The 25661-nt window shown below is 65.4% G+C and overlaps 2 protein-coding genes and 1 long non-coding RNA gene across 4 annotated transcripts; all 3 read right to left on the reverse strand.

The window, feature by feature from the left end:
• Positions 1 to 683: 683 nt before the first annotated feature.
• On the reverse strand, positions 684 to 18460 carry LOC138732874 (extended synaptotagmin-1-like). Its single transcript, XM_069879622.1, is given in 33 exon segments — positions 684 to 1070; positions 1424 to 1473; positions 1569 to 1674; positions 2991 to 3122; positions 4312 to 4401; positions 4963 to 5096; positions 5186 to 5323; positions 6202 to 6288; positions 6377 to 6448; positions 7085 to 7180; positions 7502 to 7591; positions 7675 to 7723; positions 7807 to 7889; positions 8014 to 8190; positions 8833 to 8936; positions 8939 to 8963; positions 9082 to 9231; positions 10169 to 10255; positions 10362 to 10433; positions 10530 to 10622; positions 10736 to 10825; positions 10913 to 10961; positions 11062 to 11144; positions 12482 to 12658; positions 13758 to 13881; positions 13987 to 14042; positions 14845 to 14934; positions 15023 to 15095; positions 15222 to 15295; positions 15400 to 15534; positions 16442 to 16483; positions 18183 to 18275; positions 18277 to 18460. Coding segments are annotated over 33 exon segments (3132 nt in total). The 5' UTR covers positions 18454 to 18460; the 3' UTR covers positions 684 to 1036.
• Positions 18461 to 20109: 1649 nt separating this feature from the next.
• Positions 20110 to 22789, reverse strand: ZC3H10 (zinc finger CCCH-type containing 10). Of its 2 annotated transcripts, XR_011339323.1 has the most exons (3): positions 22733 to 22789; positions 20377 to 21897; positions 20110 to 20282 (listed from the first exon to the last, which is right to left on the reverse strand). XR_011339323.1 is itself a non-coding variant. In XM_069879457.1 (2 exons), exon 2 carries the CDS (start codon positions 21861 to 21863, stop codon positions 20688 to 20690), a length of 1176 nt encoding a protein of 391 aa, XP_069735558.1. In that variant the 5' UTR covers positions 21864 to 21897; positions 22733 to 22789; the 3' UTR covers positions 20110 to 20687. The 2 variants fall into 2 exon arrangements, 1 of the variants encoding a protein (XP_069735558.1); XM_069879457.1 differs by having other exon boundaries at positions 20110 to 21897.
• A 698-nt stretch (positions 22790 to 23487) lies between these two features.
• LOC138732829 (uncharacterized) lies at positions 23488 to 24336 on the reverse strand. Its single transcript, XR_011339326.1, has 3 exons — positions 24206 to 24336; positions 23785 to 23807; positions 23488 to 23673 (listed from the first exon to the last, which is right to left on the reverse strand). It is a non-coding gene; the product is annotated as an uncharacterized lncRNA (long non-coding RNA).
• Between the last annotated feature and the right edge of the window lie 1325 nt (positions 24337 to 25661).

A 25661-nucleotide genomic window follows, 5' to 3' on the forward strand; every position in this document is an offset into this window, starting at 1 on the left:
CACCACGATTGGGGACATCATGATGGAGACACCACGATTGGAGACACCACGATGGGGACATCATGATGGGGACACCATGATTGGGGACAGCATGATTGGGGACACCACGACTGGGGACACCATGATGAGGACAGCATGATTGGGGACATCATGATGAGGACACCACAATTGGGGACATCATGATGGGGACAGCGCAGTGGGGACATCATGATGGGGACACCACAATTGGGGACATCATGATGGGGACACCACAATGGGGACAACACAATAGGGACATCATGATGGGGACATAGTGATGGGGGACACCACAATGGAAGACATCGCGATGAGGACAACATGCTGGGGACACTACAATGGGAACAACACGGTGGAGACACCACAGTGGGGACATCATGATGGGGACACCTCAAGGGGAAGGATATTATGATGGGAGGGGGGAACACCACGATGTGGGGGACACCACGATGGAGTCCCACCACGTGCCACCACACCAGGGACACCTCGAGAGGGACACCCCAAGGTCCATAACCCACAGGGACCATCCCAAGAGGGACCCCACGCTGATGAACACCATGAGGTGACACCATGATGATGCCCAGACCCTGTGGGGGGGCATGGGGACACCACGATGGGGACACCTCAAGGGAAAGACCCCCTCCCCAAAGGTCCACACGAAGCCACTGTCATCTCCTCCCTCCTTTATTAGCGCGGGGGGGGGACACAAAGGCAGCGAGGGGGGTCAGCGTGGTGGCATCTTGATGGCATCGTGGTGGCATCGCGGTGGCAGCAGCAGCTCTACCAGAAGTGTCTCCCCGAGCGGGGGGCGGGGGGGGCACAAACCCAGCCTCCCCCCTCCAGGGTGAAGGCACGAGGTGGGTAACAGTCGGGGGGCGGGGGGGGGGGGTACAGCCAGACACCGCCCCCCCCCCAAAAAATGTGTCTTTGGTCAGTGATGGGGTGGGGGGCGGGTCATGGGAGCAGCTGGGGGGGCCCCGACCCCCCCCCTCAGGCACAGCGAGGATTTGGGGGGGCGGCTTTAGGGGATGGTGCGGTCGTCCTGCAGCTCATACCTGGGGGGGAGAGAGATTTGGGGGGGGGGGTAAAGAATTTGGGGGAGGGAAGAGAGAGTTTGGGGGGGGAAGAAGAGAGTTTGGGGGGGAGAAGAAGAGAGTTTGGGGGGAAGAAGAGAGAGTTTGGGGGGGAAGAGAGGTTGGGGGGGAAGAAGAGAGTTTGGGGGGAGAGATGGGGTGGGGGGAGAGATGGGGGGACGTAGTTCCCCCCCAAAACCCCCACCCCCAGAACAGGCCCCCCACCCCCAAGAGACACCCCCCACCTTCCAGGAAAGGCTCCTCCCCCAGGACAGGCTTCCCCAGCCCCCCTCCCCCAGGACCCCCCCCACCCCGTGCCCCCCATCCCCACTCACCAGCGAGCCCCCCCCTCGGACAGATCCACCTGCGCCAGGTCTAGATGGAGCTGGGGGAGAGCGAAGGCTCAGAGGGGGCCCCCAGAACCCCCCAAGACCCCCCCAACCCACCCCCCCCCACCCCCAGACCCCCCCCCCCCCATACCTTCCCCAGCAGCTCCTTCTCCCGGGACACGAAGGACACGGTGGATTTGACCTGAGCTTCCAGCTTGCGCCGCGAGGCCTCCTCAAGGGAAACGTCCCACTCGAACCTGAGGAGACTGGGCTGGACTGGGCCGGACTGGGCTGGGTGGGACCCTACTGGTCTGCATTGGGCTGTATGGGACCCTACTGGGCTGGGTGGGATCCTATTGGGCTGTATAGGACCCTACTGGGCTGTATGGGACCCTACTGGTCTCTGTGGGAGCCTACTGGGCTGTATAGGACCCTACTAGGCTGTGTGGGACCCTACTGGGCTGTATGGGAGCCTACTGGGCTGTATGGGAGCCTACTGGGCTGTATGGGACCCTACTGGATTGTATAGGATCCTATTGGGCTGTATGGGACCCTACTGGGCTGTATGAGACCCTACTGGGCTGGGTGGGACCCTACTGGTCTCTGTGGGATCCTACTGGGTTGTATAGGACCCTACTGGGCTGTATGGGATCCTACTGGGCTGTATGGGACCCTACTGGGCTGGGTGGGACCCTACTGGTCTGTGTGGGACACCATTGGGCTGTATAGGATCCTACTGGTCTCTGTGGGATCCTACTGGGTTGTGTGGGAGCCTACTGGGCTGTATACAATCCTACTGGGTTGTATGGGAGCCTACTGGGCTGGGTGGGAACCTACTAGTCTTGTGGGACACTATTGGCCTGTATAGAACCCTACTGGTCTCTGTGGGACCCTACTGGGTTGTATAGGACCGTACTAGTCTGTGTGGGACACTATTGGGCTGTATAGGACCCTACTGGTTTCTGTGGGACCCTACTGGGCTGTATAGGACCCTACTGGTCTCTGTGGGACACTACTGGGCTGTATGGGACCCTACTGGTCTCTGTGGGACCCTACTGGGTTGTATAGGACCCTACTAGTCTGTGTGGGACACTACTGGGCTGTACAGGACCCTACTGGGCTGGGTGGGAACCTACTAGTCTTGTGGGACACTATTGGCCTGTATAGAACCCTACTGGTCTCTGTGGGACCCTACTGGGCTGTGTGGGACCCTACTGGGCTGGGTGGGACACTACTGGTCTCTGTGGGACCCTATTGAGCTGTATAGGATCCTACTGGTCTCTGTGGGATCCTACTGGGCTGTATGGGAACCTACTGGGCTAGGTGGGACCCTACCGGGTGGGTGGGACCCTACTGGGCTGTATAGGACCCTACTGGGCTGTATAGGACCCTACTGGTCTCTGTGGGACCCTACTGGGCTGTATAGGACCCTACTGGTTTCTGTGGGACCCTACTGGGCTGTATGGGACCCTACTGGGCTGTATGGGAGCCTACTGGGCTGGGTGGGACCCTACTGGGCTGGGTGGGACCCTACTGGGCTGTACTGGTCCGTATTGGCCTGCCCCGGGCTCACCTCTCGTTGAAGTCGGGGTTGTGGGTTCTCCTCTGGACGCCCGTTTTCCTCTTGGAGCCGCGGCCGCGCTCGGGCAGCAGCAGCAGCGTCACGTACGGGTCTGGGGGCTCCCTCGACAGCGCCCGCAGCCGCCTAGGGAGGTCGGGGGGGGGGGGCGTCAGGGGGGGCCCCCCCTGAACCCCAAACCCTGAATCCTGAACCTCAAGCCCCAAACCCTGAGCCCCAAACATCAAACCCTGAACCCTGAACCCCAAATCCAAAATCCCAAACCCCAAATCCTGAACCCCAAAAATCCTGAATCCTGAACCTCAAGCCCCGAAGCCTGAGCCCCAAACCCCGAACGCCAAACGTCAAACCCTGAACTCTGAACCCCAAACCCTGGACCCTGAACCCCAAATCCTGAACCCTAGAACCCAAAATCCCAAACCCCAAATCCTGAGCCCTGAACCCAAAATCCCAAAATCCCAAACGCCAAACCCCAAATCTTGAACTCCAAATCCCAAACCCTGAACCCCAAAAACCCTGAACCCCAAACCCAAAATCCCAAACACCAAATGCCAAACCCCAAATCCTGAACTCCAAATCCCAAACCCTGAACCCCAAACGCTGTACCCCAAAAACCCTGAACCCCAAACCCTGAACCCCAAATCCTGAACTCCAAATCCCAAACCTTGAACCCCAAAAACCCTGAACTCCAAACCCAAAATCCCAAACCCTGAACTCCAAACCCTGAACCCCAAACCCCAAACGCTGTACCCCAAAAACCCTGAACCCCAAACCCTGAACCCCAAATCCTGAACTCCAAAAACCCTGAACCCCAAACCCAAAATCCCAAACCCCAACCCCCAAACCCTGAACTCCAAATCCCAAACCCTGAACCCAAAAAACCCTGAACCCCAAACCCTGAACTCCAAATCCCAAACCCTGAACCCCAAAAACCCTGAACCCCAAACCCAAAATCCCAAACCCCAAATCCTGAACTCCAAATCCCAAACCCTGAACCCTAAACCCAAAATCCCAAACCCCAAACCCTGAAATCCAAATCCCAAACCCTGAACCCCAAAAACCCTAAACCCCAAACCCAAAATCCCAAACCCCGAACTCCAAACCCTAAACTCCAAATCCCAAACCCTGAACCCCAAAAACCCTGAACCCCAAACCCAAAACCCCAAACCCCAAACGCTAAACCCTGAACTCCAAATCCCAAACCCTGAACCCCAAAAACCCTGAACCCCAAACCCAAAATCCCAAACCCCAAATGCCGAACCCCAAATCCCAAACCCTGAACCCCAAACCCCGAACCCTGAACCCCCAAACCCACCGGCAGGCGTGGACGATGGCCACCAACTTGCGCTCGTCGCGGTGATACCAGAGCGAGAGCTGCACCCGCGGGGACTCGGGCTCGGGGAGGCTGGGGGGCACCGGGGGGCTCAGCACCCCAAGATGGGGGGCTCAGCACCCCCAGACCCCCAATATGGGGGGGCTCAGCACCCCCAGATCACTCAATGTGGGGCTCAGCACCCCCAACATGGGGCTTAGCACCCTGGTATGGGGAGCTCGGCACCCCCAGACCCCCTGCACGGGGCGGGGGGTCAGGACCCCTGGGACCCCAGCATGGGGCTCAGCACCCCCAGATCACTCAATATCGGGTTCAGCACCCCCAGATCCCCTGCATGGGGGGGTTCAGGACCCCCAGAGTCCCCACATGGGGCACGGCACCCCCAGATCACTCAATATGGGGCTCAGCTCCGTGGCACGGGGTGTTCAGGACCTCTGGGACCCCAACATGGGGCTCAGCACCCCCAGATCACTCAATATGGGGCTCAGCTCTGTGGCGGGGGGGGAGTCAGCACCCCCAGACTCCCACTATTGGGGGATTCAGCACCCCCAGACCCCCTCCCCAATGGGGGGGGGGGGCTCTCGAGGGTGGGGCTGGGACGCTCTGGGGGTGCTGAGCCCCCCCAAACCCTACCTGTCAGCCGGGGGCAGGCGCTGCCGCAGCCCCCCCGTCCCGCTCTCCTCCTCTCCGGGCTCCAGCTGGGGGGCTGCGTCCCCCCCCGGGGGGACCCTGCTGGCCCCCTCCTCCACCTGCTGCGACACCAGGACCTGGGGGGGCAAGCAGAGGGTGAGGGGGGGTCCCAGGCTCCCCCCCACCCCCCACCCCCCCTTCCCCGCGCCCCCAGCCCCACACTCACCCCCAGCTGGGCTCGCAGCAGGATTTGGCCCCCCCCGGCCAGAGGGAGCCACCCGTCCAGCACCAGCCCCTCGGCCACCAGCAGCTGCGGCAGCGGCAGCACCAGGGACCCCAGCGGAGACCCCCCCTCGTCCTTCACCTGCGGGAACAGCGGGACCCCCACCACGGGGATGAGACCCCCAGCAAGAGGATGGGACCCCCACCATGGGGATGAGACGTCTAGCAAGAGGACAGGACCCCCAGCATGGGGATGGGACCCCCAGCAAGAGGATGAGACCCCCCCGGCAAGAGGATAGGACCCCCAGCAAGAGGATGGGACCCCCACCATGGGGATGGGACCCCCACCATGGGGATAGGACCCCCACCTTGGGATGAGACCCCCAGCAAGAGGATGGGGCCCCCACCATGAGGATAGGACCCCCAGCAAGAGGATGGGACCCCCACCATGGGGATGGGACCCCCAGCAAGAGGATGGGACCCCCACCATGGGGATGAGACCCCCAGCAAGAGGATGGGACCCCCACCATGGGGATGGGACCCCCCCAGCAAGAGGATGGGACCCCCACCATGAGGATAGGACCCCCAGCAAGAGGATGGGACCCCCACCATGGGGATGAGACCCCCAGCAAGAGGATGGGACCCCCCCAGCATGGGGATGGGACCCCCACCATGAGGATAGGACCCCCAGCAAGAGGATGGGACCCCCACCATGAGGATAGGACCCCCAGCAAGAGGATGGGACCCCCAGCACGGGGATGGGACCCCCCCAGCATGGGGATGGGACCCCCACCATGGGGATGAGACCTCCACCATGGCGATAGGACCCCCCAGCAAGGGGACTGGACCCCCAACAAGGGGATAGGACCCCCAGCATGGAGATGGGACCCCCCACCATGGGGATGAGACCCACCCCCAACACCAGGGATGGGACCCTCAACATGGTGACAGGACCCCCAGCACAGGGACAGGACCCCCACGACGGGGACAGGACCCCCACGACGGGGACGGGACCCCCACCTGCAGCTCCAGCGACTCCACGTGGGGCCGCTTGATGAGGAAGGAGAAGCCTTCATCCCACACGGGCTCAGAGGTCGGGGCGCAGGTCTGGGGGCACGAGAGCCGGTGAGACCCCCAACCCCGGCTTCATAGCCCTTGAGCCACACCCCCCGCCTCCCCACCCCCTGCCCCTCACCTTGGTCTTGACGGAGACGTCGCGCACGGCCAGGGTGGCGAAAGCGGCGGGAGGCTTGGAGGCCTTTCGGAGCTGGGGGACACGGGGGACAGTGGGCATGGAGGGGACAGCAGGGATTGGGGGGGACAGAGGGGTGATGGGGACGATGGATGGATGGGGATGATGGGTGGATGGATGGATGGATGGATGGATGGATGGATGGATGGATGGATGGAGACGATCCAGATGATGGGGATGGATGGATGGATGGATGGTTGGATGGTTGGATGGTTGGAGGGATGGATGGATGGATGGATGGATGGATGGATGGCTGGAAGGAAGGATGGAAGGAAGGATGGAAGGAAGGACGGAAGGATGGAAGGAAGGACGGATAGAAGGAAGGATGGGGACCATCTGGACAGATGGATGGGTGGGTGGATGGAGACTATCCAGATGCTGGGGATGGATGGGTGGAAGGATGGAAGGATGGATGGGGACCATCTGGACAGATGGATGGATGGATGGATGAGGACAATGGGGACAGAAGGATGGATGGATGGATGGATGGAAACGATCCAGATGGATGGATGGATGGGAATGGATGGATAGATGGGGATGGATGGATGGGTGGATGAGGACAATAGGAAGGGAGGGAGGGAGGGAGGGAGGGAGGGATGGATGGATGGATGGATGGATGGATGGATGGATGGATGGATGGCAGTCACTCACCGGGAGGTCAGCAGCTCGGTCCACAAAGACGGAGAGGAGCGCGGCCGAGAGCTCCTCGCTGCGGGCCGGCTGCAGGAGGCTGTTGGTGTGCAGGACCTGGGGGCAGCAGGAGAGGGGGTCCCACCGTGGGGGGGACATGGGGACAGGGATGGGGACACAGGGATGAGAATAGGGATAAGAGGTGGGGGATAGAGGATAGGAACGGGAATGGGGGGACACGGGGACGAGGATGGGGATACCTGGGGACAGGGATGTGGATGTGGAAGGGGATGGGATGGGGACAGGAACACAGAAGGGGATGGGGACAAGGATGGGGAAGGGAAAAGAAACAAGGACGTGGAAGGGGACAAGGATGGGGACAAGGTTGAGGAAGGGGCCAAGGCCGGGGCGGGGGGCGCGGTGCCGCGGGGTCGGTACCTGCTCCAGGAGGGCGGCGCTGGCGCTGGGCACCAGGCTCTCCAGCCGCACGTGCAGCCGCCCCGACTTCACCTCCTCCAGGGGCAGCCACTGGGGGGCCGGGGGGGTCAGGTGAGACCCCTGGCGAACCCCCAATTCCCACAAAGAACCCCCAACCCCAGCCCCTCTCCCACCTCATCCACGATGCGGCCGCTCAGCACCCGCCTCAGCGGCACCTTGCACCTGCCAGAGGGGGGGGGACACACACAGGTGACGAGAGCTCGGAGGGGTCACCCCACGACCCCCCAAAACCCCCCAGCACCCACCGGCCAAGAAAATCATCCTTGTCCACGTCCTTGTCAAAGAGGTCAAACTCCACATCTTGTCCCGGGACGTCGTCCACGATCGCCTGGGCAGGGAGCGGTGTCACCAGCAGGGTCCTCCCTGCCTCAGTTTCCCCTCCCTGCCTCAGTTTCCCTTCCCTGCCTCAGTTTCCCCTCCCTGCCTCAGTTTCCCCACAGGGACCCCGGTACCTCGTAGACCTCGTTCCAGCGGGGGTTCAGGTTCTCCTTGACCACGCGGCTGCGGAAGAGGCGCCCCCCGACCCTCACTTTGGCGTAGGGGTCCGAGCGGCCCCGCACGACCCCCTTGAAGAAGTTGTCCTTGGCGATCAGGTCCTCGGCCTCCAGGAGGTGGATCCGCAGCACTCGCTGGGGACACAGGGGACACACACGTGGCGGGGGCTACTGGGCACCCCAGGCTCCCCCAGTCCCACCCAGAAACCCCTTATCCTGTCCCCTAGGAACCCCCCAAACCTGCCTCCCAGCACCCCCAGTGCCTGAGCCCCATCCTGCCCCAAGGAACCTCCAAACCTGCCCTCCAGGAACCCCAAACCTGCCTCAAGGAACCCCCCCATTCCCTCCTGTAGGCCCTCCCCCAGACCCTGAACCCCATCCTTCCCCAAGGAACCCCAAACCTGCCCCTCAGGAACCCCAAATCTGCCTCCAGGAACCCCCCATCCCCTCCCCAAGGGCTCCCAAGCCCCTGAGCCCCATCCTGCCCCCCAGGACCCCCCAATCCTGCCCCCCAGGACCCTCCCCAGCCCCTCAGTCCCATCCTACGCCCCAGGACCCCCCAGGACCCCCCAGTCCTGCCCCCCAGGACCCTCCCCAGCCCCTCTGCCCCATCCTGCTCCCCAGGACCCCCCAGTCCTGCCCCCCAGGTCCCTCCCCACCCCCTCAGTCCCATCCTGCCCCCCAGGACCCCCCAATCCTGCCCCCCAGATCCCTCCCCACCCCCTCAGCCCCATCCTGCCCCCCAAGACCCCCCCAAATTCCCTCTCCCCATCAAACCTCGGTGCCAAACTGGGGGTCGGGGCTGGCCTGGCAGGGTCGTTGGGGGGCATCGTCCTTAGAGGGGGGTTCCGTGTGCCCGGGGGGGCTGGGGGGGGGACCCCCTCCTCAGGGGCGTCGGGGAAGAGCACCTGCAAGGTCAACATGGCGGGGATAGGGGGGGGAGGCCAGGGCACCTCAGGACCATCCCCCCCCCTCAAATCCTGACCCTGCCAGGACCCCCCAAATCCTGACCCCCCCCCCCCTCACCCGCAGAACCAGCTTGAGGTGCAGGCGGGTGCCGGGCCCCGAGTTGTGCAGCGGGAAGGCCTGAGCCACAGTCAGCTCGGGGGCGTCGAGGAGGAGGCCGAGGGGCAGCGAGAGGGACCCCAGGCTGGCCTGGCGGGGGTCGTCCTTCACCTGGGGGGCACAGCGGGTCAGGGGGGAAAAATGGGGGGCACAGGGGGGAATGGGAGACTGGGGGGAAATGGGGGAGGAGGAGGGGGGGGAAATGGGGGAGAAGGAGGGGGGAAATGGGGGAGAAGGAGGGGGGAGATGGGGGAGAAGGGGGGGGGGAGATGGGGGAGAAGGAGGGGGGGAGATGGGGGAGAAGGGGGGGGAAATGGGGGAGAAGGAGGGGGGGGAAATGGGGAGAAGGAGGGGGGGAAATGGGGGAGAAGGAGGGGGGGAAATGGGGGAGAAGGAGGGGGGGTAAATGGGGGAGAAGGAGGGGGGGAAACGGGGGAGGAGGAGGGGGGAAACGGGGGAGGAGGAGGGGGGAAACGGGGGAGGAGGAGGGGGGGAAATGGGGAGAAGGAGGAGGGGGAAATGGGGGAGAAAGAGGGGGAAATGGGGGAGAAGGAGGGGGGGAATGGGGGAGAAGGAGAGGGGAAATGGGGGAGAAGGAGGGGGGAGATGGGGGAGAAGGAGGAGGGGAAATGGGGGAGAAGAAGGGGGAAATGGGGGGAAAAGGAATTGGGGGGAAATGGGGGGTAGGGAGGAAATAGGGGAAAAGGGAATAAGAGGGGGAAAAGGGAATCGAGGAGGGAATTGGGAGTAGGGGGGACAGGAGAGATATGGGGGGGGATTGGGGGGGGACAGGAGAGAAATGGGGGAAAATTGGGATTGGGGAAACGGGGGATAAGGAGGAAATGGGAGAAAAGGGAATTGGGTGGGGGGAATAGAGAGGGAGACGGGAGAAACGGGAGGTAGGAAGGAAATGGGGCGCGTGGGGGGCCAGAGAGGAAATAGGGGAGAAAACAAGGGGGAGAGAAATCGAGGAGGAAAGAAATGGAGGGGAAAAGAAGAGATGGGGGGGGAAAATGGGGTTCCGGGGTGGGGGGGGCAGGTGTCTCACCTGGATGTCCACGTCCTGGCTGATGGGGTCGTGCAAGAAGAACCGGAAAGCGTCTTCCCAGACGGGAGCAGCCGTGTTGTAAACAACCTGAGGGGAGCGGGGTCAGAGCCCCCTGCCCAAAAGGGACCCCCCCCACCAAGCCCCACCATGCCCCCCCCACCCCCAGCCCCCCCCTGTGACCCCCCCAACCCACCTTGCTCTCCCGCGTCACGTCCTGCACCGAGATCTGCACCATGGGGTTGGGCTCCTTGCCTGGTTTCTTCATCTAGGAAGAAAAAGCGGGGGGGGGGGGGCAAGTGGGGGGTCACCCCATATTTCTGACCCCACAAAGCCACCCTCTGACCCCCCCACCCCATCTCACCGGCAGCTCCTCGGCGCGGTCCAGGTACACGACCAGGATGGCAGCGGAGGGGGGGTCGGGTTTGGCCACGATGGTTCGGTTCCTCTCCAGAACCTGGGGGACATGAAGTTTTTTGGGGGGCGGGGGGGGGGGGTTCAGCCTGGGCAGGGCCCCTTTCAATTTTACCAGGACCACCCCCCAGTTGAGACCCAGCAAACTCATCTCACCTGGTCCAGCTTGGAGGCGTCGGACAGGAGCGAAAGCCACTCCAGGCGCAGGTGGAGGCGCCCCCGATCCCCCTCCTGCAGTGGGAACCACTGGGGGGGGACCCACAAAAGGGTCAGCGTGGCCCCCCCAGCCCCCCGACACCCCCCAACTCAGCATCCCCCACCCCCAGCACCCACCTCCTCCAGCACCCGCGCCTTCAGCACCTCTCCGAGATCCAGCTTCATCCTGGATTGGGGGGAGTGGGGGGGGGAAAGCTGTGAGGCAGGGGTGGGGGGGCAGCAGCCCCCCCAAAACTGCCTGCGTGGGGCTCCAGGCCCCCCCAGACCTGCCCAGGAGATCGTCCTTGTCGGGATCCTTGTCCAGCAGCTCCACCTCCATCTCCTGCCCCGGCACCTCGTGCACGATGAACTGGGGGGACACGGGCAGTGGGGGTAACATGGGGGTCCCCATGTGCCCCCTGGCTGGGTTGGGGTCCCCCTGCCCCACAGCCAGGCTGGGGACATCAGGGCGTCCCCATGTCCCTCCTGGATGGGTTGGGGTCCCCCTGTTCCACCTGGCTGCGTTGGGGTCCCCATGTGCCTCCTGGCTGGGTTGGGGTCCCCCTGTTCCACCTGGTTGGCTTGGGATCCCCATGTCCCTCCTGGCTGGGTTGGGGTCCCCCTGCCCCACGGCCAGTCTTGAGGACATCATGGGGGGTCCCCATGCCCCTCCTGGATGGGTTGGGGTCCCCCTGTTCCATCTGGTTGGGTCGGGGCCCCCATGCCCCTCCTGGATGGGTTGGGGTCCCCCTGTTCCACCTGGCTGGGTTGGGGTCCCCCTGCCCCACTGCCAGGCTGGGGACATCAGGGGGTCCCCATGTCCCTCCTGGCTGAGTTGGGGTCCCCCTGTTCCACCTGGTTGGCTTGGGGCCCCCATGTCCCACCTTGTTGGGTTGGGGTCCCCCTGTTCCACCTGGCTGGGTTGGGGTCCCCATGTCCCACCTTGATGTGTTGGGGTCCCCCTGCCCCTCTGCCAGGCTGGGGACATCAGGGGGTCCCCATGTCCCACCTTGTTGGGTTGGGGTCCCCCTGCCCCATGGCCAGTCTTGAGGACATCATGGGGGGTCCCCATGTCCCTCACGGATGGGTTGGGGTCCCCGTGTTCCACCTGGTTGGTTTGGGGTCCCCATGCCCCTCTGGATGGGTTGGGGTCCCCCTGTTCCACCTGGTTGGTTTGGGGTCCCCATGCCCCTCTGGATGGGTTGGGGTCCCCCTGTTCCACCTGGTTGGCTTGGGGCCCCCATGTCCCACCTTGTTGGGTTGGGGTCCCCCTGTTCCACCTGGTTGGGTTGGGGTCCCCATGTCCCACCTTGTTGGGTTGGGGTCCCCCTGCCCCTCTGCCAGGCTGGGGACATCAAGGGGTCCCCATGTCCCTCCTGGCTGAGTTGGGGTCCCCCTGTTCCACCTGGTTGGCTTGGGGTCCCCATGTCCCACCTTGTTGGGTTGGCGTCCCCCTGCCCCATGGCCAGTCTTGAGGACATCATAGGGGGTCCCCATGTCCCTCCTGGCTGGGTTGGGGTCCCCGTGTTCCACCTGGTTGGCTTGGGGTCCCCATGTCCCACCTTGTTGGGTTGGCGTCCCCCTACCCCATGGCCAGTCTTAAGGACACCATGGGGGTCCCCACGTCCCTCCTGGTTGGGGTCCCTGCAGCCGCAATGGGTTTGGGGGGGGTGGTTTGGGGGTCCCCAGGTTTGGGGGGGGTCTTACCTCGTAGATCTCGTCCCAGGTGGGGTCGAGGCAGTTGTCGATGACGCGGCTGGTGGCCACCTGGGTGCCGACGCGCAGCACGGCGTAGGGGTCCGATTTGCCCCCCACCAGCCCCCCCATAAAGCGATCCTTGCAGCGCAGGTCCCGGGCGGCTCGCAGGTGCACGCGCACCACCCCCTGGGGGGGGGGGAGGGGGGGTCAGAGTGGCGGGGACTCCCCCCCCACCAAAACAGGGACCCCCAACAGGGACCCCCAGGACATCCCCCAAACAGGGACCCCAGGATCCCCCCACACAGGGACCCCTGGGACATCCCCTAACAGGGACTCCCAACAGGGACCCCTCCCACAAAGGGACCCCCTGAAACAGGGATGCCTGGGACACCCCCCAAACAGGGACCCCCCCAAAAGGGACCCCTAGGATCCCCCCCACAAAGAGACCCCCAGGACCAACCCCCAAACAGGGACCCCCAACAGGGACGCCAGGATCCCCCCACACAGGGACCCCGGGACTCCCCCCAACAGAGACCCCCCAACAGGGACTCCCAACAGGGACCCCTCCCACAAAGGGACCCCCCCCAAACAGGGACCCCGAGACCCCCCCCAAACAGGGACCCCGGGACCCCCCCCAAACAGGGACCCCTAGGATCCCCCCCACAAAGAGACCCCCAGGACCGACCCCCAAACAGGGACTCCTAACAGGGATTCCAGGATCCCCCCCCACAGGGACCCCTGGGACCCCCCCCAACAGAGACCCCCCAACAGGGACCCCTCCCACAAAGGGAACCCCTCAAACAGGGACCCCTGGGACCCCCCCCAACAGAGACCCCCCAACAGGGACCTCCCAAGAAAGAGACCCCCAGGACCCCTCCCACAAAGGAACCCCCTCACACAGGGATGCCTGGGACACCTCCCCAAACAGGGATCCCGGGACCCCCCCCAAAACAGGGATACCCCCAAAAAGGGACCCCTAGGATCCCCCCCACAAAGAGACCCCCAAGATCGCCCCCAAACAGGGACCCCCAACAGGGACCCCCCCCACAAACAGACGCCAGGACACCCCGCCCAAGACACACACTCCAGGACTCCCAGGACCCCCCAGGACCCCTGGGATCCCTGGGACACCCCCCCCTCCCCCAGGACCCCTGGGACCCCCCCCACCCCAGGACCCCCAAGGGAAGCCCCACACCCTGGGACCCCCCCATCCCAGGACCCCCAAACACACTGTGGGACACAGACCCCCCCCCTCCTCCCCTTTCCCCCCCCCCCCATCCCTCACCCTGGGCAGGGGGCAGCGGAGCTGGGCGGCCTCGGGGAGGTCGGGGACCAGGGGCACCAGGAGGCGGTTGGGGAGGACGAGGTAGGAGGAGATGGTGTCCATGATCATCGTGTCCGACATGGAGCTGGAAAGGGGGGGGGGGGTCATGGACATGGAGGGTGGGGGGTCACAGACACTATGGACACGAGGGGGGGGCCTGGGAAGACCCCGCAGAGGGGCTGGGGCTCACCTGAGCCCAGGGATGTCCAGCAGGTTGGTCATCCCAGTCCAGTTGATGTCCAGAGTCTGGGGGGGGGCAGGGGGAAAAGGGGGGGGAAGGGGTAAAATGGGGGGGGAAGGGGTAAAATGGGGGGAAGGGGGTCGGAGGGGGGGGAATGGGGTCAGAGGGGGGGGGAAATGGGGTCAGAGAGGGGCATAGGGTCACAGTGGCAATGGGGTCAGGGAGGGGGCATAGGGTTGGGGGGCAAATGGAGTTGAGGAGGGGGCAATGGGGTCGGGGGGGCATAGAGATCAGTGGGGGGGGCATAGAGATCAGTGGGGGGGCATAGAGATCAGTGGGCAATGGGGTAAGGCAAGGGGGGGCAAATGGGGTCAGGGAGGGGGGGCAAATGGGGTCAGAGAGGGGGGCAATAGGGTCAGGGAGCAATGGGATTGGAGGGGCAGTGGGGTCAGGGAGGGGGGATAAGGTTGGAGGGGGGGCAATGGGATGGGGAGGGGGCAGTGAGGTCAGAGTGGGGAGCAGTGGGGTCGGGGGGGCATAGGGGTCGGGGGGGGGGCATAGAGGTCGGGGGGGCAATAGGGTCAGGGAGCAACGGAGACGAGGAGGGAGCAATGGGATCAGAGGGGGGACATAGAGATCAGAGAAGGGGGGGGCAGTGGGGTCAGAGGGGGGGTCAGAGGGCCGGAGGGGGGGAAATGTGGTTGAGGAGGGGGCGATGGAATCAGAGAGGGGGGGCATAGAGTAGGGGAGGGGGCAATGGGGTGAGGGAGGGGGTGCACAGGGTTAGAGGAGGGGGTGAAATGGGGTTGGGGGGGGGCCATGGGTTGAGGAAACGGGGTCTTTTGGTGGGGGGGGTCCAGCACTCACGGGGCGCCGGATGAAGAACATGGTGAGGGCCCCCACGATGGGCACGTCCCCCAGCAGCGGCTCCAGGATGATCCGCAGCATCCCATGGAGCTGGGGGGGGGGGCACAGCGCTGAGAGCTGACCCCCCCAAAAAACACAGCCCCCCCCCCCCCGCCAGCATCCCAGAGACGCCCCCCACCTGCATCCCTTTGACTCCTGCTTTGCAGAAGAACTTCTTCACCTCCACGTCGATCTGGACGTCACCCACGTAGCTGCGGAGATGGGATGGGGGGGTGAGATGTTGGGGGGGGGGGGGTGTCCCATGACCCCCCCAGAAAGGGAAGTGGGGGGGGCTGATCATTGGAGCTCTCATCACACGGGGAGCTCCAGCCGCTCACCTGATGTTGAGATCCAGCAGAATCTGCTTCTTGTGGGCACCAGGATGAGCTCGGACCCCCAGGACCCGGAGAGGCTGGGGGGTGGGGGGGTCAGCGGTGATGGGGATGGGGGGTGAGGAGTGGGGTGCTGCCCCCCCACCCGCCAGGTGAGCCTACCTGCTCGCCCAGGTGAACCTACCTTCTCGCCCAGGTCCACCTTGGTGAAGGAGAAGGTCTGCAGGTGCGTGTTGGAGGCGCGGATGGACGGAGCCACGTTCTCCACCAGCAGCTTCTCCATGTAGCGGCCGAAGAAAGGCCAGGCCTGAGCCAGCACCTGGACGGACAGACGGACACGGGGAGGGATGGGAGGATGGAAGGAGGGATGGAAGGAAGGCACGGAAGGAAGGGATAGAAGGAAGGGATGGAAGGAAGGGAGGGCTGGGAAGCTGGTGGGATGCAGGGATGGAGGAATGGAAGGAAGGATGGAAGGAGGGATGGAAGGAGGGATGGAAGGAAGGGATGGAAGGAAGGGATGGAAGGAAGGGATGGAAGGAGGGATGGAAGGAGGGATGGAAGGAGGGATGGAAGGAGGGATGGAAGGAGGGATGGAAAGAAGGATGGAAAGAAGGATGGAAAGATGGAAAGAAGGATGGAAAGAAGGGAGGGCTGGGAAGCTGGTGGGATGCAGGGATGGAGGAATGGAAGGAAGGAAGGAAGGAAGGAAGGAAGGAAGGAAGGAAGGAAGGAAGGAAGGAAGGAAGGAAGGAAGGAAGGAAGGAAGGAAGGAAGGAAGGAAGGAAGGAAGGAAGGAAGGAAGGAAGGAAGGAAGGGCTGGGAAGCTGTTGGGATGCAGGGATGGAGGGATGGAAGGATAGGATGGAAGGACAGGATGGAAGGACGGGAAGGAAGGGATGGAGAGCCAGGAAGCTGGTGGGATGGAGGGAAGGGATGGAGGGAAGGGATGGAGGGAAGGGATGGAGGGAAGGGATGGAAAGCTGGTGGGATGCAGGGCTGGATGGATGGAGGACTGCAGGGACCAAGGTACGGATGAAGGCAGAGGTCAAGGATGAAGGATGGAGGATGGAGGGATGCAGGGCTGGGAAGCTGGTGGGATGGAGAGATGGATGGAGGGAGGGATGGAGGGAGGGATGGAGGGAGGGATGGAGGGAGGGATGGAGGGAGGGATGGAGGGAGGGGAAGCTGGCGAGGTGCAGGGCTGGACAGACAGACAGACGCCTCACCTTGTTCAGCCATTCCGCCCTCTCCACATCCGGGAAGGTGACCTGCGGGCGAGGGGCCTGTGAGCCGGGGGGGGGGGCTCTGGGCGGATGTGGGTTCCCTCCTGTGCCTCAGTTTCCCCAGTGGTGCCCACGGCCGGGGTGGGGGGGGTGTCAGTAACTCTTGGAGGGGGGGGGTCGTGCCCCCCAGCTGTGACCACATCTGGCAGCAGCTCCAGCCCCACTGCAGCCACTCCCGGGGTCCCAGTGGGAGTTGGGGGGGGGGGTCAGGGGAAAGGGGGGGTCCTGCTCCCCCCCCCCCCCCGGTGTCCGCAGGCGGATAGGAGCTGCCCCCCCCCCCCCCCCCCCCGGGCCCGTGAGTCACTGCCGGAAAACCAGGGCGGTGCCCGGGGGGGGGTGAGGAAGGGAACCGAGATTGGGGACCAAGATAGGGGATGGGGGGCACGGGGGGGACCCCACAGGGAGTGGGGGACACATAGGGGGGGATCGGGGGTCCCAGTGAGAGGGGAGGGGGGATCAAGAAGAGCTGGGGGGGGGACACGGACCCACAGCAGGGATGGGGGGGGGCAGCGGGGGGAATGCAGGGATGCCGGGGGGGGCATCCCTGGCACGGATCGAGGTGGGGGAGGGCAGAGCCGGTCCCGGTGCAGGAGCCGCCACCGGGTATAACGGAGCTGGGATGCACCGGGAAGCCCCTGGGGGGAGATGCAGCCCCAGGGTTCCCGGTACCGGGGATAACGGGGATGCGGGGACCCCAGGGGTGCACGGGGTAGTCCCAAGGAGGGTGGGGGGCGGCCTCAGGGCTCCCGGTACCGGCAATAACGGGTGTGCAGGGATCCCAGGGCTGCACCGGGCAGCCCCAAGGGGGGAGATCTGGTCCCAAGGCTCCCGGTACCGGGGATAACAGGGGTGCAGGGATCCCTAGGATGCACCGGGCAGCCCCAGGGGGGGAGATCTGGTCCCCAGGGCTCCCGGTACTGGGGATAACGGGTGTGTGGGGACCCCAGGGGTGCACCGCGCAGCCCCAATGGGGAAGATCCATCCCCAGGGCTCCCGGTAATGGAGATAACGGGGATGCAGGAACCTCAGGGATGCAGCGGGCAGCCCCAACGAGGAGGATCCGGTCCCAGGCCTCCCGGTACCCGGGTTGTGGGGATCCCAGGGTTGCACCAGGCAGCCCTAGAGGGAAGATCCGGCCCCAGGGCTCCCGGTACCGGGTACCGGGGATAACGGGGATGCGGGAACCTCAGGGATGCACGGGGCAGTCCCAAGGAGGGTGGGGGGCGGCTCCAGGGCTCCCGGTCCCGGGGATAACGCGGATGCGGGGACTCCAGGGACACACCGGGCCGCCCCAGGGAGGGGAGATGCGGCCCCAGGGCTCCCGGTACCGGGGATAACGGGCATAGAGGAACCTCAGGGACGCACCGGGCAGCCCCAGGGAGGGGAGATGCGGCCCCAGGGCTCCCGGTACCGGGGATAACGGGCATACGGGAACCTCAGGGATGCACTGGGCAGCCCCAATGAGGAAGATCCGCCCCAGGGCTCCCGGTACCGGGGATAACGGGGATGTAGGAACCTCAGGGATGCACCGGGCAGCCCCAACGGGGAAGATGCGGTCCCAGGGCTCCCGGTCCCCGGGTTGTGGGGATCCCAGGGATGCACCAAGCAGCCCTAGAGGGAAGATCCGGCCCCAGGGCTCCCGGTCCCGGGAAATAACGGGTGTGCGGGGACCCCAGGGGCTTACCCACGCCGGCAGCTCCCCTCGGGCCGAGCCCAGCCCCGCGGCGGCGGCGGCTCTCACGGCCTCCTCCTCTTCTCGCTGCAGCCGGGCGGCCGCCCCGCAGCCCCCGCTCCCGGTCCCGGCGCCGCCGCCGCCACCCGGCGTAGAGGGCGAGCGCCAGCAGCAGCGCGGCCGCCCCGACGCCCAGCAGCCCCGCGGCGTAAGCGGGCAGCGCCCACAGCAGCCGCCGGCCCAGCGAGCCCAGCGCCCGCCGCCCCGGGGCCCGCGGATCCATCCCCCCCCCCGCGGCCACCAAGCCCGGCTCCGAGCGCCGCCGCCCCGCCGCAGCCCGCAGGACACGCCCCCTCCGTGAAGCCACGCCCCCTCCGTGAAGCCACGCCCCCTTCCGACCAAGCCACGCCCCCATGCTCAGCCACTTCCCATAGAGAGCCACAGCCTCAGAGACACGCCCCTTCGACAAGCCACGCCCCCTCGCAAAGCCACGCCCACAACAACTGAGCCACGCCCCTTTTCATTGAGAAGCCACACCCCTTCCGGCTAAGCCACGCCCCCTTCCGGCTAAGCCACGCCCCCATGCACAGCCCATAGAGAGCCACAGCCTCATACAGAGACACGCCCCTTCGGATAAGCCACGCCCCTCCTCGAAAGCCACGCCCCCACACGGAGCCACGCCCCTTTCCTTGAGAAGCCACGCCCCTCCTGAAAAGCCACACCCCCTTCCGGCTAAGCCACGCCCCCATATGCAGCCACTTCCATAGAGAGCCACAGCCTCGTATAGAGACACGCCCCTTTCGATAAGCCACGGCCCCTCGTGAAGCCACGCCTCCCCCGCAAACGGAGCCACCCCCCTTCCCTTGAGAAGCCACGCCCCTCCGTGAAAAGCCACACCCCCTTCCGGCTAAGTCACGCCCCCATATGCAGCCGTTTCCCATAGAGAGCCACAGCCTCATATAGAGACACGCCCCTTTCAATAAGCCACGTCCCCTCGTGAAGCCACGCCCACAGCAAACGGAGCCACGCCCCTTTCCGGCTAAACCACGCCCCCATATCGAGCCACTTCCCATAGAGAGCCACACCCTCATACAGAGACACGCCCCCTCCAGCTAAGCCACGCCCACAAACGGAGCCACTTCCCATAGAGAGCCACACCCCCTCCGCGAAGCTGCTCCTATTTCCTCGCGAAGCCACGCCCCCTTCTGGCTAAGCCACGCCCCCGTATACAGCCACCTCCCATAGAGAGCCACACCCTCAGAGACACGCCCCCTCCGGCTAAACCACGCCCCCTCCACGAAGCCACGCCCCATATGCAGCCACTTCCCATAGAGCCACAGCCTCATACAGAGACACGCCCCCTCCGGCTAAGCCACGCCCCCTAATGGAGTAGTCCCCCATACAGACACGCCCCCTCTGTGAAGCCACACCCCCATATCGAGCCACTTCCCATAGAGCCACACCCTCATACAGAGACACCCCCCTTTTCCTCGCGAAGCCACGCCCCCTTTTTCGCAAAACCACACCCCTTCCGGCTAAGCCACGCCCCCAAATGAACCACACCCTCATAGAGACACGCCCCCTTCGCCAAGGCCTCGCCCTCAAATGCAGGCACTGCCCATATAGCCACACCTCCTTTAGCTAAGCCACGCCCCCAAATAGAGCCACCCTCGGAGAGCCACGCCCCCTCCACCAAGCCACGCCCCCTCCAGGCAGTATCCATATATAGCCACGCCTCTTGTAGACACGCCCCCTTCCCCAAGCCACGCCCACCAACACAGCCCCTCTACATATACAGCCATGTCCCTTGTAGCCACGCCCCCTCCGACATAGCCACGCCCCTTTATGGGCGTGGCCAACGCGTGGGCGTGGCCATCCCCGGTGATCACATGACATCCCGCCTGGGGGAGTTGGGGGGGTGCAGAGAGCAATCAGCGGGGCCGGTTTTGTCAGCTTTTAATTGTTCCAAACGTCACCGGACGGGGCAGCCGTGGCCCCAGGGCTCCCCTGGCCCTTGCCGTGTCCATCCCGGGGCTCCCCCGGCCCTCAGAGCCGGCACCAGGGGGGGGGGCCGTGTCCATATTGGGGCTCCCTCAGCACACAGAGATGTCACTGGGGGGGTCTGTGTACATATTGGGGCTCCCCCGGCACATACCGGGGCTCCCTCGGCACACACCGGGGCTCCCTCGGCACACAGAGATGTCACCGGGGGGGTCTGTGTCCATATTGGGGCTCCCCCAGCACACAGAGCCAGCACCGGGGGGGCCGTGTCCATCCCGGGGGCCTCTTCCACCCCGTTTGGGATGCAGCCCGGGCTCGGGGTGGGGGGGCCGCATCCACACTTAGCCCCCCTCCGGCATCCAAACCCGGCTCAGGGCTCCATGTTCGGCCTCAGGTCCCCCTCCCCAGCGTTTTTACCAAACCCCTCCCCGGCGCGGGGTGCGGCACTGAGGCCCTAAAGTCCCAGGAAGCGGGGGGGAGGATTTTGGGGTTCCCAAATCCGGGGTGTGGGGGGGGTCAGTGAGGCATGGCCGTGATCCGCATGCTCTGCGAAGCGATGGGATATGTCACCATGGGGGTGGTGGCGTGGCTCATGGTGATCCCCCCCAGCGGCTGCGCCATGGAGACGGCCACCGGCGCCACCGAAACGGCCACCGGCGCCATGGAAACCGGGGGGGCCATGCCCTGCGCGATGGTCTGAGCCAGAGCGGCCGAGAGCGGCGTGATCTCGGGGTTGAGGGGGGGAGCGGCGTTGGCCGGGGGAGCCGCCTGCGCCCCCGCCGGAGCCACCAGCTCCTGCTGGGAGACGGGGCGCGGCTGCAGGGCCTGGCTGCTGAGCGTGGTGTGCGTCTGCGCGATGCTGTGGTTGTAGTTGGTGACGGTGCCCACGGTGGGAGCCAAAGTCTGCTCGGTGGCCGTGCCGGTGGAGCTCAGCGTCATCACCTTGGCCTGGTTGCGGAACTGGGCGTTCTGCTCCAGCAGGACCTCGTTGGTGGCCAGCAAGTTATTCACCTGCTTCTTGAGATCCTCCACCCGTTTGCGAAGGAGGACGTTCTCCTCCTCCAGCAGCCGATACTCCACGGCCCGGGCGCCGCCGAAGCCGTAGTCGTAGCTTTCGAAGTGCAAGCCCTCCACCCGCCGCCGTTTCAGCACCGCCTCGGGCTCGTCGGCGTAAATGGCGTCGTAGGGCTCGTAGCGGCGCCCGGCCGAGACGATTCCCTGCTCGCGAGCGGCCAGCCCGCGCGTCTCGTAGTCGTAGTCCCGCTGCAGGTGCTGGAATTTGCACTTAGCGCCGCGCTGGCAATCGCCTTTTAGGAAATCGCGGCAGATGGGCACCTCCTCCTTGCTGTTGGGCAAGTCGGCGGGCGAGAGGCCTAGCCCCGCGGCTACCTTCTGCCGCAGGCGCGGGGGGAGCTCGCCGGTTTTTTTATAACAGTCCTCGTCCTCCTTGGTGCCGTGGATGAAGCGGCAGTTGAGGCGGACGCACTCTTTGTTTTGGAAATCGTGGCAGAAGATGAATTCGTTCTTGCGGACGCCCAGGTTGGTGACCTCGCTGATGTCCGGGTGTCGGAAGCGGCAGCGTTTCCCGCGCTTGCAGACGTTACGGAGGAAATCGCGGCAGATGTCGTCGGCGTTGGCGCCCGCCTCGTCGCCGCCGCCGCCGCTCGGAGGGTAACCGTCCCGGTCCGGCATCGTGGCCGGTGCCGCCGCGGGGGGGGTCCGGGCGCTGCTGGAGAGAGGAAAGGAGGTGAAGGAAGGGAAAGAGACCACGACACCGGGAACGGGAGCGGGGAAAGAGCCGCCCAGGGGCATCGGGAATAGGGGGGAAAGGGATGAAGAGCCGCCCCGGGAATTGAAGAGGGGAACGGGACCCTCTGGGAAGAAGGGAGGAGACGCTCTGAGGCACCGGGAACGGCACCGGGAAAACGGGGTGGGAATGGCTGTACAGGGATACTGGGAATGGGGAGGAGATGAGCAGCCCCGGGAAGGTGGGGGGAGTAGGGGAGTCGCCCCGAGGCACCGGGAATGGGGAGATGAGCAGCCCCGGGGCACCGGGAATGGGAGGAGAAGAGCAGCCCCGGGGAACCGGGAAGGTGGGGAGTGGGAGAGCCGCCCCGGGGCACCGGGAATGGGAGAAGGGGAACGGCCGCCCCGAGGCACCGGGAATGGGGAGGAGATGAGCAGCCCCGGGGAACCGGGAAGGTGGGGGGAGTGGGGGAGTCGCCCTAGTGCACCGGGAATGGGGAGGAGAAGAGCAGCCCCGGGGCACCGGGAAGGTGGGGGGAGTAGGGGAGCCGCCCTGGGGCACCGGGAGACAAGGGGAAACGGCTACCCAGGTGCAGCGGGAACGGGAGGAGTGGAACGGCCGCCCCGGGAATGGGAGAAAGGGAAGAGCCGCCCCGAGGCACCGGGAACAGGACAGGAAGAGCCGCCCCGAGGCACCGGCCCCGCGTAGCCCCGGTGTCCCTGCCCAGTGCCGGCCCCCCCCGCAGTCCCCGAGCCGCTGTGGGTGTGTGTCGGGAGCCCCTCCCGGTCCCGGTGCCCCCGGTCCCGGCTCTCACCCTCGCGCCCTCCCCGCGGGGCCTCGGGCGCCAACAATGAGCGGCCCCTTCCGCTCCGCGCCGGGCCGGAAGTGCTCTGCTCAGCTTCCGGTGAGACCCGGAAGGCGTCCCTCTCGCCGTGACGTCATCATCGGGCGACGCGACTCACCTCGTCTCCAGCCCGGGCTGCCCCGCGGAGCCGTCTCCGTCCCTGCCGTTACCGGAGGAGCCTTCCCCATTATCTCCACCCCCGCCGCCTCGTTAGCGGAGAAGCCACCCCACAACCCCGGTTCAGCCCCCGACACCGCCTCCTCGCCGTTCCCAGAGGAGCTTTACCCCGTCTCGCTCCGCGTTACCGGAGGAGCCCTCCCCCGGTGTGTCCCTCCCTCATCCCCGTTACCGGAGGAGCCCCCCTCCCCCACGTCCCCAAGCCCATTACGGGCATGGCCCAGCCCAGCCCCCTCCCTTCCCATTCCCCGCTTTGTATGTAACCGGGAGAGCCTCCCCCGTTACTAGTGGAGCATCCTCCGGTTCACCCCGTTACCGGACGAGTCCTCCCCGCCCAGTTCACGGCTGCTCCCTGGAGAAGCCGCCCTCTCTATCCCCACCCGGTTACAGGAGGAGACCCCCCCCCCGCGCCGGTTTCCCCCGTTACTGAAAGGTTCTTTCCGTTCTGTGCAAAGCTCCCATCCATCCACCCCGTTAACGGAGGATCCCTCCCCGGTTCCCCGTTACCGGAGCAGCCCCGTAATCATTAACAGACGCCCCACACCGAGTCCAACAACACCAGCTTTATTGGCGGCACCGTGGCTGCCACAGAGCACAGAACCGGCCCGGTGCGGCAGAGCCCCACCCCGCAGCACCGGGACCCTTCCCGGGATCCCGAGTCACTCCCGGGCGGCGGCGGCAGCGGCGGCGCCTACTTGGACCTCTGCCTCATCTTTCTCCGCTTGCGCTTCAGCCTAGAGGGAGAGAGCGGCACTCAGCGACCTCGGCCACGGCAGCACCGGGCGGCGACCAGGACCCCTCCCCGCCGCCCCGCCCCACGGCGGCACCGGGGGGGCCCCACGTACCTGCGCATCCGCTTCTTGCGCCACTGCGGGGAGAGAGAGGAACGGGGGAGAGCCGTTAGAGCCGGTACCAGCGGCGCCTCAAGCCCACACATCACGGGGACCCCCGAACAGGGCCCTCCGCCACCTCCAAAGCTCCCGAGCACCGTCCCCGGTTCCCGTCCCGGTGCCGTTTAACGCCCCTCACCCGCCACAGGACCCCCCTGCCAGGCCCCCCCATCCCCACGGACCCCGTCCTGGCCCCTCTCCCTGCTCCCCCCACCGTGAGAAGCCCCCAGAGGCCCCGGCTCCAGCCCCACCCGGTCCCGCTGTAACGGCGTCCCCGCCCCCGGGCCCTCCAGGCCGCTGCTGGCCCCCCCGCCCCCCCACACCGGGAGTGAGGGGGGGCAGAAAGGCGCCCTCGGCCGCCCCCGCTGCCGCTCACCTTGGCCCTCATGGCGGTGCGGAGGCGCCGCGCTCAGTCCCGGCGGAGGATGGCGGCGGATGGAGGCGGCGGGTGGCGGAGACCCCAACCGCTCAAGATGGCGGCGGCCGCGACCGAGAGAGGGCTCGGGGCGCGCTGGGACGTATTTATAGCCGAGCGCCTAGGCCACGGCCCCTTCGCGGCGCGGGGCATGGCGGGATTTGTAGTCTCCATCCCCGTGGCGGCGCGGGGTGTGACGGGACCTGTAGAGAGTGTGTGTCCCCCGCGGGGCGGGGCATGACGGGAGTTGTAGTCCGCACGGCGGCAGCCATTTTGCGCAGCCCCGTCCTGGGTCCCTTCGGTGGCGCCGGTGCCCGGTGGGTCCCGGAGGGGTCGAGTTTATTTGGAAATCACAGAATCACCGGGTTGGAAAAGACCCCCAGGATCATCGAGTCCAACCATTCCCATCAATCACTAACCCATGGCCCTCAGCGCCTCGTCCACCCGGCCCTTAAACCCCTCCAGGGAAGGGGACTCAACCCCCTCCCTGGGCAGCCTCGGACAGGGACCAATGACCTTTTCCAGGAAAAATTTCTTCCAGATGTCCAGCCTGACCCTCCCCTGGAGGAACTTGAGGCCATTCCCTCTCGTCCTGTCCCCTGTCCCTTGGGAGAAGAGCCCAGCTCCCTCCTCTCCACAACCTCCTCTCAGGGAGTTGCAGAGAGCAATGAGGTCTCCCCTCAGCCTCCTCTTCTCCAGGCTAAACCCCCCCAGCTCTCTCAGCCGCTCCTCTTCTTCTCCAGCCCCCTCCCCAGCTTCCTTGCTCTTCTCTGGACTCGCTCCAGAGCCTCAACACAAACCAGACCTGGGGGCCCACATCCATTCTCCTCCAGAGCTGGGTTCCCTCGTCCACCCTGTGCTGGAGCCAGGGTCCCAGATCCATCTCACTCTAGAGCTGGAGCCCCCCTGTCCATCCTATTCCAGAGCCAGGCTCCACGTCCATCCTGCTCCAGAGTTGAGGTCCCTCACTCATACTTTACTGGCACCAGCATCCCAGATCCATCCCACTCCAGAGCTGGGGCTCCAAGTCCATCCCGCTCCAAAGCCAGTGCCCCAGATCCATCCCAGACCTCACCTGGGGGCCCGTGTCCACCCTGCTCCAGAGCTGGAGTCCCTCATCCACCCTGTACTGGAGCCAGGGTCCCAGATCCATCCATTCCACTCCGGAGCTGGGGCTCTGAGTCCATCCTTCTCCAGAACCAGGGGCCCAGAATCTACCTTGTATCAGACCTGGGGTCCCACGACCATTCTGCTCCAGGGCTGGCAGGATGGATGAAGGAACCCAGCCCTGGAGCCAGGGTCCCAGATCCATCCCACTCTGGAGCTGGGGCTCCAAGTCCATCCCTTTCCAGAACCAGGGTCCCGGATCCACCCCACTACGGCGCTGGGGCTCCTCATCCATCCTGAGCCCAAGATA

Source organism: Phaenicophaeus curvirostris, chromosome 38 (genome assembly GCF_032191515.1).
Source record: "Phaenicophaeus curvirostris isolate KB17595 chromosome 38, BPBGC_Pcur_1.0, whole genome shotgun sequence".
In the NCBI taxonomy this organism is placed as follows: Eukaryota; Metazoa; Chordata; class Aves; order Cuculiformes; family Cuculidae; genus Phaenicophaeus; species Phaenicophaeus curvirostris.

Bases quoted from the DNA above. Each gene is read 5' to 3' on its own strand.
- ZC3H10 (XM_069879457.1), bottom strand. From the start codon at position 21,863: ATGCCGGACCGGGACGGTTACCCTCCGAGCGGCGGCGGCGGCGACGAG.